The sequence below is a fragment of the Cryptotermes secundus genome, unplaced genomic scaffold (assembly GCF_002891405.2).
Source record: "Cryptotermes secundus unplaced genomic scaffold, Csec_1.0 scaffold1558, whole genome shotgun sequence".
NCBI lineage: Eukaryota > Metazoa > Arthropoda > Insecta > Blattodea > Kalotermitidae > Cryptotermes > Cryptotermes secundus.
In genome coordinates this window covers 293,952-313,269 of record NW_019737427.1, presented here as the reverse complement: position 1 = coordinate 313,269, position 19,318 = coordinate 293,952, and the positions used below count along the sequence as shown (strand labels likewise).

At 38.3% G+C, this 19,318-nt stretch overlaps 1 protein-coding gene across 1 annotated transcript in view; it reads left to right on the top strand.

Moving 5' to 3' along the window:
* LOC111870445 (ninjurin-2) overlaps window positions 1-2,620 on the top strand; it is a 29,586-nt gene extending 26,966 nt beyond the window's left edge. Inside the window, exon 4 of the mRNA XM_023862748.2 lies at window positions 1,906-2,620. Within this exon, the coding sequence (XP_023718516.1) occupies window positions 1,906-2,085 (180 nt within the window). The 3' untranslated portion in view covers window positions 2,086-2,620. The remainder of the gene's footprint in view (window positions 1-1,905) is intronic.
* The last annotated feature ends 16,698 nt before the right edge of the window (window positions 2,621-19,318 follow it).

Genomic DNA, 19,318 nt, shown 5'->3' with positions numbered 1-19,318 from the left:
ATACTTAGTTTTCTCTGTGTTTACTTCTAGACCGACCTCCTTACTTGCGTCAATTAAAGTTTGTGTGTTTTTCTTTATGGTATATACATTAGCACCCAGTAGATTCACATCATCGGCATAGGACAACAGCTGATGTGTCCCATTTAATTTCAGTCCCACCTGGTTTTCCTGGACCTTCTTAATGGCATATTCTAAAGCAAAGTTGAAAAGGAGTGGCAATAAAGCATCTCCTTGTTTTAGACCATTCTAGATAGGAAACTTATCAGACAAATATTTATCTACACGGACTTTACTATATGTTCCATTTAAACACATTTTAATCAACCTAACTACGAGTAGTTTCATGGGTATCCCAAAATTTATCAGAATATTCTGCAATACTTCCCTCCTAACTGAATCGTAGGCTTTCTATAAGTCTATGAATAGCTAATGTACCGTCTCATTGTACTCCCATTCTTTCTCCAGTAGCTGACAAATGCAAAGATCTGATCAGGAGTTGATCTGTTATGTCAAAACCCACACTGATGATCCCCAGTAATTTCATCTATATATGGACTTAACCTTGAGAGAATATTGGATAAAATGTTGTATGAAGTTGATAGCAGTGATATCCCCTGATAAATTACTACAGTCAGTTTTTTCACCCTTCTTGTGAACTGGTAGAATAATAGACTCCTTCCACTGATCAGAAAACGTTTCCTTATGCCAAATAGAAGTATTTAGCTTATGGATCTTAGACCGTAATATTTCGCCTCCTGATTGAATAAGTCCTGCCAGAATTTGATCACTATCTGGCAATGCATACCTTTTCAATTTTGCAATAGCACTTTCAGCCTCAAGTAATTATGGCTCAGCTGTATGTATTTCTATCTACCTAACATCACTGACCCTATATACATTCAATAACTGAGAGAAGTACTCATAGTTCCTCCACCCATTCAAAATGTTGTGGGAAACTGCAAGCAGATCACCATTTTCATTCTTCACTAAGTTACTGCTAGGTTGGTAACCTCTGTTAAAGTCATTCATTCCTCCATATTCTTGTTCTTACTGCTCATTGAAAGCGCATCAATTTTGTCTTTCAGATAGTCCCTCTTTTATTCCTGAAATGCCTGCTGGTTTCACATGTTATATTGTTCAGATTATCCCCATTTATTTAGCTTGGATCCTGTAACCATTGGTTATGTTTCTTCAGTTCGTAATAACACAGATTCTCCTTGGCAGAAATTTTTATATTCTCTCTAATTGTTTCCCAAGCTTTATTAACATCCATCTCAGTTTCCAAGTTTTCCAAAGTCGAGAACCTATTTGAGATTTCAACACGATACTGATCTTTATCCTCTACCTTGTTTAATTTTTTTTAGATTGAACCTCACCATATGAACTCTATGCGTTGTTTACTCACTGCCAGTCCTTCCCTAACCTTTGCCACCGCCAGGTAGTGGTCAGTATCATAATCTGCTGCCCTGAATGATCAGACACCAAACATACTTTTATGCCACCTCCTATCTATCAAAATATGGTCAATTTGATTGTGTCTTCCCATTGGGAGATGTCCAAGTAAATTTATAGATGTTTCAATGTGGGAAAATTGTACTTTTGACAGTACATACGTACACTTCAGTACAGTGGCAACCCTATTTAATGTTCCTCTAAGGTTCTGTTTTATTTAACAATCAATTTCAGTGTTCCCAAGTTGAATTTCCTAAATTTAACATCATCTTCAGTTATCATTTGAATCAGTTGTTCCTAAGACAAACCTTAAATGAAGGTTTCACTGTACTTGTTACTATGTGAGCATAAATTTTAGTACTTTATTTTCAAATAAAAAGTAATTTTATGCGCAAAGTTGTTGGCTGTTCTGCCATATACTTAATTCAAATATACATATGTATATATCTGCAGGTGGCAGTCGGGGTGTGCCTCATATTCAAAGGACGGTTTGATATGGCTGGTGATGCAAAGCAATACCAGGCCAACAGACTCAACAATTATGTTGTTATGGGTGTCTTCCTGGTCACCATCATCAATGTATTTGTCGCTACATTTACCATCAGTCCAAAACAAGGATCTGGATCATCATAATGAAGGTCATATCATTTTCATCATATTTTCCTCATTCATAGCACAAAGTACTGAGATTATAGTTTCCTGTAACTGTAACAAAATTATCCAGACATCAACACTTCTTCCACAGCAATGGAAATAGGGTGATATATAAGAGTACAACATATTCATTATTTAAGTCATATGAACTACAGTATCCACAGCTGACACCCAAACTAAAAGAAATTCTTCAAATGCATCCAAGAGTGTGATTCTAATTAGTTTCCTATGAGACAGATGCTAAAATCAAATGAAAATGTGAAGTTCAGTCTCCTAGGTTGACACGATGTAGGCTGGCAGATAGTTACCATGTGCTAGAGAAATATGCTGCTTCCATCTTCTATCCTGAAGATGGAGGCAGTAGGTTCCGCTTAAATATTTAAGAGGAACCTGTATTAATAACCATGACTACAAGTTCCAAAAGACTGCAAGATATGACTAAAAACAAACTCTGTGGCCTGTAATCCACAAGCGAACTATACAGACCGAGCGACTGCCAGTTGTCAGCGAAGTTAATGCCAACTTTTGCGGATAGAGGGTGTCACGTGGTCAGTGCAACGGATCCCCATGGCCGTTAATCCCGGTTTTCTAGACCAGAGCCGCTATTTCCTTAAAATGGCTCCTCAATTATCCTCATGAGGCTGAGTGGACCCTGTTCCAGACCCACTAATTCTCAGAAAATCTGATAGCGCTGGGAATCGAACCCAGAACCCCTGGATCTGTAGCCAGGAACTCTGACCACTAGACCACAGAGGCGACTACTATCTCATAATCCAGAACACCAAAAGTTCTGTTTCTACAACAATATTTGGAACACCCAATCATAGCCACGTACACTGACAACAAAATTAAGTTCCCCTGTAATTATGAACACCATTTTCCACCACTGTCTGATACAGACAAGGAGGAGAACGATGCTACCATAATTGTCACTATTATTAACAGACACGTACATATTTCTTAGAACTTTTAATTTCCAACTAAAAGGACAAGACTTCAGTCATTAGAAGTTACAGCACTAGCATATTTAGCAGACATTTTATGATGTTCAATTTTGCATTTGTCATCCTTGATCTGTCAGTAGCAGGCCTTCTAGAATCAGTAATGATGATGGTAGTAGATTATCGCTTTGTAGATATTTACAAATTTCTGATTTTCAGTCAAGATAGTTCATTATAATTACTGATCAATAAAAAAAAACATATTTCTTTTAAATTGCACTTCACATTCTGTAAAATGTACTTCTTTGATAAATAAATATGTATATTGTGATCCCTACATATCACATCAAGGTGTGTGTTTGTTGCTCTTTACCCATTTCCACACCCTTGTACCCATTTCAGCTTTTTCATGATGGTAGAGAAACTCTCTGTGGTGGTTTTAAACATGTGAAAGTGAACATGGAATTGAGTCCAAGCCAACTTTCCCATTACTACCCCTTTAAAAAAGGCAATGGAATCATGACACAAATGGGATCATTACTACAATATTGGAGAAAGCTCAAATTATACTCTGCTGTTACTAGGAAACAGGGAACAACCTAAAGCATCTTCTGCCATTGCTATGTTTGTTAACATTCCCAGGTCCGTGTTTCTGGTGTTCTTTCCTCGCCTTTTGAAGTTCTCTCCGGTGTACCTCAGGGATCTGTCTTGGGACCCCTTCTCTTCAATATGTTTATTAATGACATGTGTGATGCAGTTGCCCATTCTAAGTGTCTGCTTTTTGCTGATGATGTCAAAATTTACCGAGCCATTAGTTCCCCTCATGACTGCTATCTACTTCAGTCTGATGTTAACTCTATACAAGGTTGGTGCATTGCTAACTGTATGAAACTCAACATCAGTAAAACTGAAGTTATATCCTTCTCCAGGAAAACCAACTTACTTATCTACGATTATAAACTTTTTCAAACGTCAATAGCCCGGACCGATTCTGTAAAAGACCTGGGAGTGTTTATTGATGCTAAGCTATATTTCCATGACCAGGTCAATTACATTTTCTCTCAATGTGCGAAACTATTGGGTCTAGTTCGTAACATTACCTTCAATTTCTCTTCGCTAGACTGTATGTTCAGATTGTACACTACGTTAGTTAGGTCTAAGCTTGAATAGGCGTCTGTAGTCTAGAATTCGATTACGTCAACTGATGCCAACAAGCTGGAATGCATCCAGCAGAGGTTTGTGGCCCTTTGTTTTAAACGCTTCTTTACTCTAGTGCATTACAATTATTCTCTTGCTCTTGAGGAGTTAAAATTACATACTTTATGTACTAGGAGACATCGCCTTGATGCTCTCTTTCTTATTCAAGTTTATTTTGGCTCTAAATTCTGCCCTTCTGCCCTGGAAATTGTTGGTCTCCGAGTTCCTGCTCGGTATATCAGAGATTTTGCATTGTTCAATGTTTGCTCCTTATTTAAAAATTGTCCCTCTGCTAGATGCGCAGCAGCTGCTAATGTTGTCTGCAGGGAGGTTGACGTATTCGGAGCCAGGAATGTTCTACCCAAACAAATTTTAAATATAGTATAACTGTTAGTATTTTTATTATTTGCATGTCCAGTAAAACAAAATGAATTACGTATATTATTATTATCTTCTGAAAATCTATACTATTCATTTCTTAATTAAATATTTATGTTTCATTCATCAATTCATAATAACACTTAGTTTAATGATAATGAAATGATTATTACTGTTATAATTATCAGTTATTTGTTTGTTTACTTTTACTTTTATTCATTATTATTTCTTCCAAGTACTTACCTGTAATTTGTATTTGACTTTTAATAAGTTTGTCTATAATGTAATTCATTCATCTGCACTGTGCTGTGTCTGTAATTGGCCTTGCGGCTGTTGACTCGGCACATTAATAATAAAGAACTGAATTGAATTGAACTGAATTTTTGTTTTGCATGAGTGCATCATGTCCAGGCAATGCCAACCACACTTGCTAATAGAATCTATAATAAATTTAATTTTTTAAGTGGAGAGGAATTATAGTGTTACTATAATTTCTGAGTGAACAGCCTGTCTGAATATTCTTCATTTAACCCAAAATTCCAATGATAACATTTAAGACATTCAGGAACACAAAATCCATTTTTATTGTTCTGTACACTGTGATTATAGTGTAGCATATAGACTTGTTATTAGGTAGCGACCATGAAACAAACAGGTTCCCATGGCAACGAGTTCACACACAACAAGAGGCACTGTCTATGGCGGTCCATGCCGAGTAGTTATAAGCAGTATGAAGTGAAGACCAACCTCACTTGCAATGAAGCTGCCATTCAGAGAGGACTTCAGCACAGAAGCAGAGGAATAGCCACTGTAGGAGCCATCACCAGGCAACTACTAGTGAAGACATTGCAGGCTCGAAAAGACTTAGCATGTGCTCTATTGATTTGTGAAGTGTGGAGATCAATAAAGCCAATCTCCATTCTAAACCCTGTCTAATCACACATACAGTTGACAACAGTATGAGATATAAGCCTGCCCAATATTTGAAATTCATCAGTTGCTTATATGAAGGTCTGGAACAAATATTAAACTTTAACTTCCATGTTGCATGTGTTGGCTGATTGGGGGAAAATCTGAAATACCCACTGCACTATCTTTTTAGCAGTGGACTCTCACCACCAACCACTTGTCAGTTGCTACTTTCTGCTTCAGTTCAGCTCTTCTTGAAACGGCTTTAAAATCATTTAAGATTAAGCTAAATTTGCTTTCATGGTTCAGAAAATAATATGGCTCCTTTCTTTGGTGATAGAACCAGGAAAATTTCAAGATGCACATCCATCAGGAAGAAAAGAAGGATTATATCCACAGCAAAGAATGAACATCATTAACAACACAGAGTAATATGTGACAAAATGTAACACATAAATTGTACATTCTTCCACCCAATTAGAAGGGTACCATTCTATACACACACTGACTTGACTAGGATATTCTAAAATAGCAGATCTAAAACTTTCCATGTCTGTGGATACCCTAACAACACAATGCACACACACAAGGACCACTGAACCCTCCCCAGGGACCCACAAGCAACACACTGCACAGTCAAGTAAGTTATGTTTCAATGCTTATATCATGTTTACAAAATGATTAATAGCTTTTAAGATTTATTTTCTTACTTAATAGTTTAATGGCCGATCATTGTGGCTGCATGATCTAAGGCATGAAATGGCTTCACCTGTTCGAACACTAGGATTATGGGTCAAAACCCCACCAAGGCATGGATGTCTGTCTGGGTTTATCCTGTATTTGTGTAGGTAGTGGCCTTCCAATGGAAGGAGTAGAAGAGGAGGAGAAGAGGGAAGGAGGATAAATCATTTCATGACAAAAGTGGCTCAATCACCACTATGTAACTAGCACAGATTCCTGTATGCAATTTCAAGTCCATGATATTTTTTATTATTATTCCATACAACAGATTTTCTAAAATATTAACAAGAAGTTCTGGGAAGAACTAATCACTCCCTTTCCTTTCACTGTAATTTGATATCTGAAACAACAAGTGGGAAGGAAACTTTAGTATGCATAATGCAGTCAATAAGACAATAAAATTGGAAGGGCTGCAACGTTGGTATGAGATTTATGAAGTCCTCTGTTGTGATGGCTTCAGATGGCATGATATACATCCAAAATTTCATGAAGAGTGGTTCAGGCATTCAGATAATATTTACGTTATTGCCTCAAAAACCGGAGAGACTGCAGTGTTGGTATTACTAATGGGAAGGATTTATGATGTATGCCGTTAAGATTACCTCAGATAGCATGGCACATACATATGGAATTTCATGATGATAGGTTCAGGAACTGAAGTAATTACCTCAAGAATTTGATGGGCTGTAGTGCTGGTACTTAAGCATGCCACTGAGATGGCCTCAGGTGGCATGATATACATACAAAGTTTCATGAGGATTGGTTGGCGCATTCTGGCAATAATGTGGCATAATTACTCCATGCAAAAACTGCTGAGCCACAGAAACAGCCATTGCTAAGTAATGCAAGAACACAACGAGAAAAACAGGTTTATGCAGCCCATTTCTAGGCAATGGCTCGGTAAACACGTTCCAACATGCAACAATACAGGAACATGTTTTATATGTGGTCTATGCCATGCAACAGTACAGTGCTGTGTTTTCTGTGCATGGTCCGTGCCAAGAGGATATAAGATTCAGCACAGTTCAGTTCAAAGTTAGTTGTCGGTACAACATAGCCACGAGAGGTCTAAAGTTGAAGAAGAATTAGAAGTCGGCCTGTGAAGACTGTGAAGTTCAGTTGAGTGAAGTGAAGTGAAGTGGTTGGTTGGTTGGTTGGTTGGTTGGTGAATGAGAGAGTTCCATTGAGGGTTGGCAGTTGAGTCAAGCTCTTGAAGGGAGGCTGTAGAGAGATGAGAAGAGTTGAGTTCACGGTTGACAAGACATCAGTTGCGGGATATTCACCAGACAGTAACAATGTGACGTAGAAGATGAATAATCTCCATCTGTAGGATCTGTTACCAGGAAACAACTAATTGAGATCAACAGACTGAGAACACTAGTGTGCATAACAGTAAAATGTAAAGTGTAATAACTAGTCGTGTGTTAAAAGTGATCAATAAATCGAGTCACCAATCCAAGTCACATAAATCATGACATTCTGTGAGATTAGAAAATTTAGTCAGAGGGAGTCCAGGAGAGCTGAGTTGAGAGTTTGGATAAAGTGAATTCAGAAGGCAGTTGAATAGCTGAAGTGTTAACAGACATTGAAGATGTTATTTTGTGTGCTATATTTAGAGTAATCTTGAGTGTTATAATTAATTGTAGTTACGACTAGTGAGTATCCAATAAACTGATTCACCAATCCAAACCCCATCTACAAGTCACTAATACACATGACAGAATTTAGGCTCTGTTTCAGGATCTTGAAAGGTTTCAATGTTGGTATTATTGATGGAAAGGATTTATGATGTATGCCATTGAGATGTTTTCATATGGCATGATATACACACTAAGTTTCATGAAGACTGGTACAGGCATTAAAGCAATATTAAGGTCCTACCTCAGAAATTTCAATGGCTGTAATGTTGGTATTGGCAATGGAAGGAATTTATGAATCATGCCATTGAGACAGGCTCTGGTGCCATGATATACATATCAAGTTTCATAAAGATTGGTTCAGGTATTCAAAAGTTGTTTAGGGAGGGGACACACACACACAGACAGCAAGGTGATCTCATAAGCCTCCTTTCAATTATTCAAAATAAGGAAATCAGGTTAAATGTATTCAATACAATATTGTTTTCCTTCTAACCTACAACAGGAAGACTCCCTGGCCTGGCCTCATGGACTGCTAGGGGTCTTTGGAACACATGCTGAGACCACTGCTCTGGAGTACAGACTGGAAGCAGCGACACAAATCAGAACATAAAAGTCAGAATCACCATTTGAAAGAAAGAGAGACCACTGAAGAAGAAAACCAACATTAACAGCTTTGTAAGATTTGAGGCTTTCACGGCGGTGACTATGAAGAAAGCAGTCTTCTGGGATTTGGCACCATGTATATGTGGTGTTAACCGACGTTTCGGAGGAACGTATCGCCTCCATCTTCAGTGTAGAAGAAAAATATAAGAAATCTGCAAGCGAGGAGACCATGAGAACCGGTAAAAGCAGTCTCCTCGCTTGCAGATTTCTTATATTTTTCTTCTACACTGAAGATGGAGGCGATACGTTCCTCCGAAACGTCGGTTAACACCACATATACACGTTGCCAAATCCCAGAAGACTGCTTTCTTCATTAACAGCTTTAATATGAATGTAATGATATAACACTATAACATAATGCAGATCTTAAGAAAAGTGCTCCTCCAGTGGATTCTATATCCTTCAACCTACAGATGCCAGGAATTTGTAGGTCTTGTTCATCTCTGGCCACCCAAATTTTACTCACTGGTTCTGAAAACATACATTCTCCACAGTGGAGCACACATCATATGCTCTGAACAGGTGTACCAGCCACCTTACTCTTCCAGCTTTCACTTTCACTTATATCTGGCACATTATTTACTGTAATGTTTTCAGTACTGGGGCCAATTTATTCTAAGAATTCTTTTTTCACATATTCTTCATTCGATTAATGAATATTATACAGGACAAAAACTGTATCTCATTGTGAATAAATTTTTTCTGCAATAATTTGAAAAGAATATATCCTTATCCAGGTTTTACATGATGTGGATTTCACTTTGAAATATTCTGGCGCCAAAGAAAGGAGACTGCTGAGAGACAAGATATCAACACTATATCAGGGATGGTGAACCATTGGCACAAGTGGATCCAAAAAAATTTACTAGCACTAAATTTCATTTCAAAGAAATATAATAATAATAAATAGTAATTATTAACAAAGTGTTAATTTGTGTGTGGATATGTATGAAAGAAAATATAATTTACATTAATATATTATGATCTGCACAAATACACAAAAGCCACCACTTTCTGTGCCATAAATAGTTGCCTCTCATCCTTTTTCAACCATCTATCATTCAATTTGACAAGGTGAAGTCACATGTTACTTACATTCTGAGTTTTATAACAGAATGTTGTGTTTGCCTGATAGGTGATTTATTATGTTGGTTTCTGGGTTTGGTAAATGTTTTCTGAAGTAAATGGCAGAAAAGAGGCACTGAAGTGGAACAGTAGTTCAAGGAAAAATACGGTGCAACTGACAGAAATGGAAAAACACTGTGTATTCTGTTCTGAGAGTGTGATCTACAGAACGTCATCCATTAACTAACATACAAAACTAAACATAAAGTACTGTGACATGAACCCTAAAAGCAAGAATAATAGAGTTAAAATGTAGCGGAGGCATCCATTGCTACATAATGGCTTGTTAAAACATGTTTCTGCAAACATGTACACAAGAGTCGATTAATGAAAAGGCTGTATATGGAGTGCCAGTGAGACTCACACTGAAGCCATCAAGCAGGGAAACATTAGAAAGAATCCCAATTATTGGAAGCTATAACCAAGCAATGAGTATATGAAGATACAGCAGACCAGAAAAATTTTGGATGGTTGTAGTTATTTTTAGATTAGATTAACAGAAGTGTTGTATCATCTGCAGTTAAGAGTAATAAATATTCCGTAAATTCACCTTTCAACCCAAAATCTGCGTCTACTCAGTAACCCATGACAACTAGTGTCAGAATTGGACTGAAATAAAATGTGCATTTTTGGTTTTCAAACGACTTGATAGCTATGCATGGGGGATATGGAACATGTGATAGCCACCATATGGGAAATACACATCATTCAAGTACATATAAAACCAAGATGCAAGTCATTCAGAAATGAGGGAGGTAAAGATGGAGTCCACTATAAATACCGAACAAGGAAGATTGAGGGCACCCAACGAGGCTGGCCAGGAAGAGATGAAAACCATGATAAATTCCATCCAATTCAAATTTAAAGAGACCATCAAAAAACTGGTAGAGGACATACTAGCACTACTATGGTTATGGGTCCCATGGGGCTCAGAAACAAGAATGAATGTGCTTGTGAAAATCAGTAGCAATTTACCCAACCAACTACATTAGTTGATGGACAGTCACATGAGTCGTGAGGCAGAAAAATAGTGACATGTATGCTCAAAGCCACAACTCAATTGTGGAGCCAGACAAGATATCTGTTGCTATGGAATGGCTCTGTAAACATGTTTCCACGTCAATCAAGTCACATGACCACAACAACAGAGGAATCATTGGAGGTGGTGTTCTTTGTTGAGTCTGTGCAGAGGCAGTCCCAGACAGTCCTAGCTGAGGTTCGGAGGCAGACACCCCCTGGCGAAGGCACGGGAGGCAAAGGAGTCTGCAGTGTTGATAGCCATTGTGTGGTACAACCAAGTGAAGACATAGAATACTTAGCATTTGCAGTACAAGTGAACTGCAGTGTGTGTGAATCAGCGAAAACGGTCATGAGTTCAGTTACCAATCCAAACCTCATGTGTAGTCACTGACACCTGACATGGATCCTGTGGGGCCTGGAACCTGGAACGATTGCACTCAGAAAGGCTGGCAGCAAGTTACCTAACCGACTTACCAACCAGACCAGAGGAAGAGTGGTCTCATAACTCAATCAGTTCATGACACAGAAAAACATGTTCATAAGTCCTGCGAGGCTCAGGACTAAGAATGACTGTGTTAGCAAAGGTCAGCAGCAATTTACTCACCTGACAGCCCAGACAAGAACAGTAGTATCCTCATGACTCAGTAAGAGTGGGGAGACAGGAAAATATGGTCATGGGTCCTGCAAGGCCAAGAACCAAGTACGACTCTGCTGGCAAAGCCTCCAGCAATTCACTTGACCAACTGTACGGCTATAGCAGAGGTATCTAACACAGAAACATTATAAATATACCGCTACTGTAGATCATAACAAATAAATAAAAATGTAAATGTTGGTTTGTTAATCCTCGAAGATCTCCGAAAGTTCTTCACCGATTGCTTCAAAATTTTGACACAACGTTGTATTTGAACACGCGCCGGTTTTTATATACCCATTATATAGATGTCACACCTGTGACAGGTTGGTTGGTTGTTAAAGTATTAATTGTACTCAATATTAATATACTGTAACGTGTTATACGTCGTCCATCGAATACCAACAGATTGTTGCCTAGGAATAACCGTGGAAACAAACTGTTGAAATGGCAGAAATAATGCATTTCTGCGGCAACGAGCACAGAACACGTGAAATGGAACCCTGGGTGAAAGTGCCCTCTATTGCATCCAAACCCAGGTTATAATAGTCCGGCTCCGAAGAGTTTTCGGTGATACTGGACATGATAATAACTGTACTCGCTGGTGTAAAAGTGAGCATTCAATAACTTATTCGCTGAATCCGAGACGTGCATGGAAGTTATTTGTCGCACTGAATAGGAGACACGTGACTACAACAACGTTACATAGGTAACATAGGCATCGAGTAATTTCAAATCAAACTGGGGAAGAACGGGCAGACTGAGCCACAGCAAGGCGTGGCCGGGCACAGCTAGTAACAAATAAGTGAGTACATGAAGATACAGTGGACCAGAAAGACTTGGAATATGCTGTAGTTACTTTTTGATTGGGAAGAATAATAGCCATGTTGCACTCATCTGTAGTTAAGAATAAAATTCAATTATCAGTCCAAACTGTGACTAGTCACTAACCCATGACAGTATTTTGATGGAAGGTGAAGAGCTAAAATAACTTTGTGTATGTGCTGAGAACAACCAATTTAACTACTCAATTCTTTCATAGAATTTTTTGCATGATCCTTGAATGTAGTAGCTACCAGTTTCATAGCCAATAATTGTACTGCTAAACATACCCATAATAAACCAGCTAATGATTATGCATTTCTAAAGCAAGAGTGACTAGGATGTGTGCCAAAACTTTTCAGAGGCTTCCAAAATATGAATAAGGTTTTGCAACATATCAAAGATCTGCCCAAGAATCCAAACAGTGATGTACAAACTCAAAAACAAATTAAAACACCCACAAGCAACTAAATTATTCACTACATTCCTGTGTCTGTTTTTATGTTTGTTTCCATGACAACACATCCTCAGCTCATTTAGCCACCACATCCCATCTGAGAAAGAAACTGAAATCTGCAATGAACTTTTTCAAACTGGCTATGTGCAACTATAATTTGGCTACAATTTGTATTGCTGTTGTAAACATGTTTTCAGTTTCTCAAACCAATATTTCTAACCTCAATCACTGGACAAGCCATGTCAGTATAACTACAGTTATACAAATACCTGAGACCAACCTTTGTCAAAGGGAGATAACAGGAGAATATGGAATGAAACTTGTGATAAAGTATGGACAGACCTGAAACTAACACAGTAAGGAAGGTGAAAATTTTATGCAACAAAAACCTAGCCAAGAAACCAACTCCATGAAAACCAATGCATGGGATTAAATGGAGAATTTGTAAAACCATCTTGTGCCTTCTGCTATTGCCATGTGCAGGTAGATACTGAACACTCTTGAGCTAAAACCTTACAGAAATCCATGAGGAATCTGTAACATTATACTGGCCTTCTCTGTTAATTGGTAACCTCACTGCTGATAAGGGGAATTTAGATGGAAGGAATGTCCAAACTGGGTTGGCTGATTGGATTGATTATGCATGCCCTGTGGCCTGATTCCTTATATTTCCTATATCTGCTGTTACTTTCGATTTCCAAAATCTTAGCTTCATCTCAGCCTACAATGTGACCCCTTTCATAGACATGTTGGGCTAATTTTGATTTTTCTAGAAGACCCTCTTTGAGTTTGTGCCAATGTTCACATGGCCACACAAGTAGAAGTTTGCCTGTTTCACCAATGTAGTATCTACCACATTCACAGGGAATGCTACAGACACACTGTGCCATCTGCTGTGAATATCTTTCCAGCCTGGATTCCATAAGTGAACTCCTAAGAGTGTATTTAGTTCTGAAGATCATTTTATTGATTTTCTATATGTTTGAACTTCTCTGAAACATCCTTCACATATGAAATATACACAAAGCCCAGAGCCTTTTCTTCATTTGGATGACTTCTACCCTTGGAATTAATGTCAATAAATCCTTACAGATAACCACTGAGCTGAAGATCACGTCTCAGGCTACTAAGTTCATTATACAGACTTTATCATTCTTGGCACATGGTGGAAGCTCTATTGTGCAGACTACAAATTAACCTCTTTCCACATGCAATAGACGGTTAGATCTGAAGTTAAGATATCAGCCAATGTTGGTGGGGTTTTGGCAGATTTTGGTGGCCAGTATCATCTCTTTCCTGATGACTAGAACATCCAGAATAAAAAAAAATCGCTTTGCCTGACTCTATTTCCATACTGAACCGGATGGAGAGCCTTAACATATTGAGGTAGCTGATGAAAATCTGTAACTCCTCAAGGCCATGATGCCAGACCACAAATGTCATCAATATACTGGAAGCACAGAGACGGTTTGTGCTTGTGCTTTCTCAAAATGCTCCATGTAGATGTTGCTAACAATGGGGGTTGGGTGACAAAATTTTCACCTACCTTCTGCCTTAGTTTCAGGTTTGTGCATGTTTTATTACAAGTTTTATTGCATATTATCCTGTTTTCTCCCATTGAAAAAGCCTGGTCTCTTGTATTTTTATAGCTGTAGTTATATTGAAATGGCTTGTCCAGTGGGATTCACTCATTCTCACTCACTCATGGAGCTGAACCCTTCTAGAGAAGGTGCCACTTGTGCAGCTACTCAAGAACATCCCAGCATTTTATGGAACCTGAAGGTTCATAACCATGTTCACAAGGGCCATCCACTGGTCTCTATCCTGAGTCAGATCAATCCAATCCTATCTCTCTAAAATCCATTTTAATATTATCCACCCACATATACCTTGGTCTTCTCAGTGGACTCTTTCCTTCTGGCTTTCCCACCAATATCCTATATGCATTCCTCTTTTCCTCCATTCGTGCTATATGCCCTGCCCATCTCATCCTCCTTCACCAGATCATTCTAATTATAGTTGGAGAAGCATACAAGTTATGAAGCTCCTCACTGTGAAGTTTTCTCCAACCTGTCACTTCATCTCTCTTCAGTCCAAATATTCTCCTCAGCACCCTGTCCTCTTCTTAATCCAACAGACTAACTGTCCTCCCCTCACCTAAGTATGTAAACAGATCAAGTTTCTGAAATGTTGTTCTCTAGCTTCTAAAATACTGCATGGTGGACAAAGTCCAAAAACCCAGAAATTCTGAGGATAAATTTTGTTATTGCAGAAGTGTTTTGCATGCTGAAAATTCCAGTAATAATCAACAACCTCTGAGCAACACTTCAGACACCAAGCATTTTTAAATTTAGGAACAAATATGTATGTGACAGACAACATGCAACTGCTAGGCAAGCCAAACAGTATATACCTTCAGAGTCTGAACTAACTTAATAAGCTGTATCAAAAACCTGGTTGGTTCAATTACCAAATTAGGCTACAGTAGATTTATAATTGCATCAAGGCTCTAGATACAAAGAGTTAAAACTTAACTACTGGATTTCTAACCTTGGTTGGTTTTGATACCTACAAAACTGTCATTGTTGGACACTGGCCTTAACAGTGAAACATGGATTCAGTGTTTCTGTATGGACCATTTAAAACAAATGTAAAATCAAAGAAATTAAAATTTATGCAGCTACAGAAATTTAATACACTAAATTAATACTGCATTACATTAAACATGTATTCTGGTTTAATGTGCTGCATTCAAAATGTCATCCAATTCACTTTTCCCAGATCTCCGTTAAAGTTCTGTATAAGCCCGAATATAAGGTGAGTGTTCCAATAAGAAAATCAGAAAAAGAATCTCAACAAAATTCAATAGGTCATTTAGTTCTGACGGTCTCCACTAATAATCACATTATTCATATTTATCTTCAAGGGCCTCAAAATAAGGTGATTCCTCTTTTCTAAGTGTTTGGGAAAAAAAGTCACCTTGAGTCTAATATGTTATGCTTATTCTCTTCCTGATGAACCCTGTACACATTGTAGTCAATACTACTGTGGCCAGCCATTGTGTTATCATCAGCATCAAATGTCATAAGCTCTTTCCTTACGGTGTTGATGCCCTCCAGTGCTGACAAAAATGTTGCTTGAGGTTCACTTTTTACACCATCATCTTCCTCCTCAGATACATTAGATGTCAATTTTTCACCTGCCATTAATTCTACGGTCTCCACCTCATACATTACAGTACAATCACAAGATTCATACACACAATATAATCACAAGATTCATACACACTTCTGAAATGACAAGCCTGCTTTCAGTGGATCCCACTCATCTCTGGGTATGGTAAGTTCTGTTGCATCTTCACCACCGTTGGTCTCATTTAAATTGAATTCACACTTCTGAAAACAATTCATTACTGCCACATATGACACAGCATGATGAGTCCACAGTGAAATGTTGTGCATTCAAAGTATTTACCTTCATAAGTACTTCATGAAGGAACTTCTGATCAATCATAGAAATAGTTTTCTTACAAGTTGACTGCAGTAATGTCTGAATGACCTGATTGTTCATGTTCACTGGAGAGTGACAGTGGAGTTTGGAGGAAAAAACACAACTTTCACATTCTTTAAGTTACTTGCACAGCAACAAAGAGCAGAATCTGTGTTCCGGAACCTCATTTTGGCATCTAATACTCTCACTCATCAGCAAAGCTGGCCTATGTAACAAACGTTTTTCTTATGGCTACATAGTTTGAGGGCAACTTTCTAACATTTTTAAAGCAACAAGGCTTTTCTACCTTCCAATAAATAATGGAGTGACTATGCCATTCCTAACAGCACTGCTGGCAAATAGAACCATTATCCTCTCCTTGGAACTCTTTCCGCCACTTCAAGCATCCCAGTTCAAACTTTATATCCTGTTAGGTGCTGTCAACAATACAGCCTTTCAAACTGCTGAGGGAAAACCTTAATATTGCCTGAATACCTGAAACAAATGTTTTACTTATGGCTACATATTTTGAGGGCAACTTTCTGACATTTTTAAAGCAACACGGCTTTTCAACCTTCCCAATAAATAATGGAGTGCCTATGCCATTCCTAACAGCACTGCTGGCAAATAGAACCATTATCCTCTCCTTGGAACTCTTTCCGCCACTTCAAGCATCCCAGTTCAAACTTTATATCCTGTTAGGTGCTGTCAACAATACAGCCTTTCAAACTGCTGAGGGAAAACCTTAATATTGCCTGAATACCTGAAACAAATGTTTTACTTATGGCTACATATTTTGAGGGCAACTTTCTGACATTTTTAAAGCAACACGGCTTTTCAACCTTCCCAATAAATAATGGAGTGCCTATGCCATTCCTAACAGCACTGCTGGCAAATAGAACCATTATCCTCTCCTTGGAACTCTTTCCGCCACTTCAAGCATCCCAGTTCAAACTTTATATCCTGTTAGGTGCTGTCAACAATACAGCCTTTCAAACTGCTGAGGGAAAACCTTAATATTGCCTGAATACCTGAAACAAATGTTTTACTTATGGCTACATATTTTGAGGGCAACTTTCTGACATTTTTAAAGCAACACGGCTTTTCAACCTTCCCAATAAATAATGGAGTGCCTATGCCATTCCTAACAGCACTGCTGGCAAATAGAACCATTATCCTCTCCTTGGAACTCTTTCCGCCACTTCAAGCATCCCAGTTCAAACTTTATATCCTGTTAGGTGCTGTCAACAATACAGCCTTTCAAACTGCTGAGGGAAAACCTTAATATTGCCTGAATACCTGAAACAAATGTTTTACTTATGGCTACATATTTTGAGGGCAACTTTCTGACATTTTTAAAGCAACACGGCTTTTCAACCTTCCCAATAAATAATGGAGTGCCTATGCCATTCCTAACAGCACTGCTGGCAAATAGAACCATTATCCTCTCCTTGGAACTCTTTCCGCCACTTCAAGCATCCCAGTTCAAACTTTATATCCTGTTAGGTGCTGTCAACAATACAGCCTTTCAAACTGCTGAGGGAAAACCTTAATATTGCCTGAATACCTGTAAAAATCTTCACGATACTGGTTGCGCATATTATGCTGGACAAAGCCATCTAAATGGCATACATCATAAATCCTTCCCATAAGTAATATAAATATTGCAGTCTCTCAATCTTTCTGAGACAAAAACCTTAATATTGCCTGTACGCCTGTATCAATGTTGATTAAACTTAGCACATACACATTATACTACCTGAGGACAACTCCATTACCTACATCATAAATTCCTCTTCTCAGTAGTACCAACACTAGTGTCTCTAACTGAGGTAATACCCTTAATATTACTCAAATGCCTGAACCAATCATCATTAACCTTTAAGAACCCGGCCGTTTAAATTCCAGTAATGGCGGCGGGCCAGAGTTAATTTAAATGCCCGCCATTGTAGAGTAATAAAAATTGTAATCATGTTACTGAAAATTCTATGATTTCTACAATTTTTGTGATAAACGAATGAAATAAACGCTGCTTTTATCTAGAGAGAATATAGAATCAGATATTGTAATTTACAGATTTTAGAATCTGTAAAAATTGTTACACTGATTCAAAACGAATTTTTTCCCCAATTTTGACCGTCTGTCCAGAAAAATGCATAAAGATTCTGCACAAAATGTTTCTGCAGTATAAACGCATGCTGCTGACACACTGTCTGACTATGTCTTATCTGGCAAGAGGAGAGGAAATGTTTATGCTTTTATAGCACTCCGAACTTTCTGTATACAGGAGTGAGGTCACGTACCTCAGAAACTCTGCCTGTGTATATCTGCCACACAAGTACTGTTAACCTTCTTAGAAAGGCCCCCTCATGGACCCTTGCTTCCAACCACTTTCACAGTCTTATGTACCGCATTCTAAATCGGTGACATTTATCAGCTGCCTATTAACTTCGGCTTCTTCCATGCGAAATGGGGCCATGGGGGATAGTTGAAATTGCGATGTTTTATAAGCGTTATGATTAGAGGAGGCAAATCGGCAACACTGGCTGACTTCCTGCTAATACGAGACAGATGTTGCGTGTGTGCGCTTCACATGGAAAACAGAGTTACATACAGACAAAGTGCATGAATTGCAACATCGGACTCTGCATTCAGTTAGATGACACAGGAGGGAACAGTAACATCCACTGTAGCCTCTGAGACTGTGAAGGTAATAAACCTTAATAGTACCTGAATATGTGAACTAATCTTCATGAAATTTGCTGGACCATCTCAATGGTGTAAAAGGTAAAGGTAAAGCTGTTCCTGCAACAGGCCCTGGAGGCCCATAGGGTTCTGAAACCTCGAGGCTCCCACATTTTCTAGAAAATCAGCTCACAGATGTTGGTGAGGTTGTCATCCTTTCGCCCCCAGGAAGATTTGAACTGAAAAATCCAGCGACCTCATCGAGAATTGAACCCACAACCTTCTGGCTTTTAGAATACCTCATAAATCACTCCTATCTGTCACACCACTAATGCAGCTAAGTTTTCTTTCTATTCATATCATCAAATATACAAATTACATTCAAAGGAAAATATGCAATTAGTTCTTCATAGAACTCTTGTTTCTCCTGAAAATAGAATGCTTTCCTCTTCTTTGGTTTGCTCATTGAGACAAAAACACGAATCACAGCTGGAAATAAAACTGGCTGCTG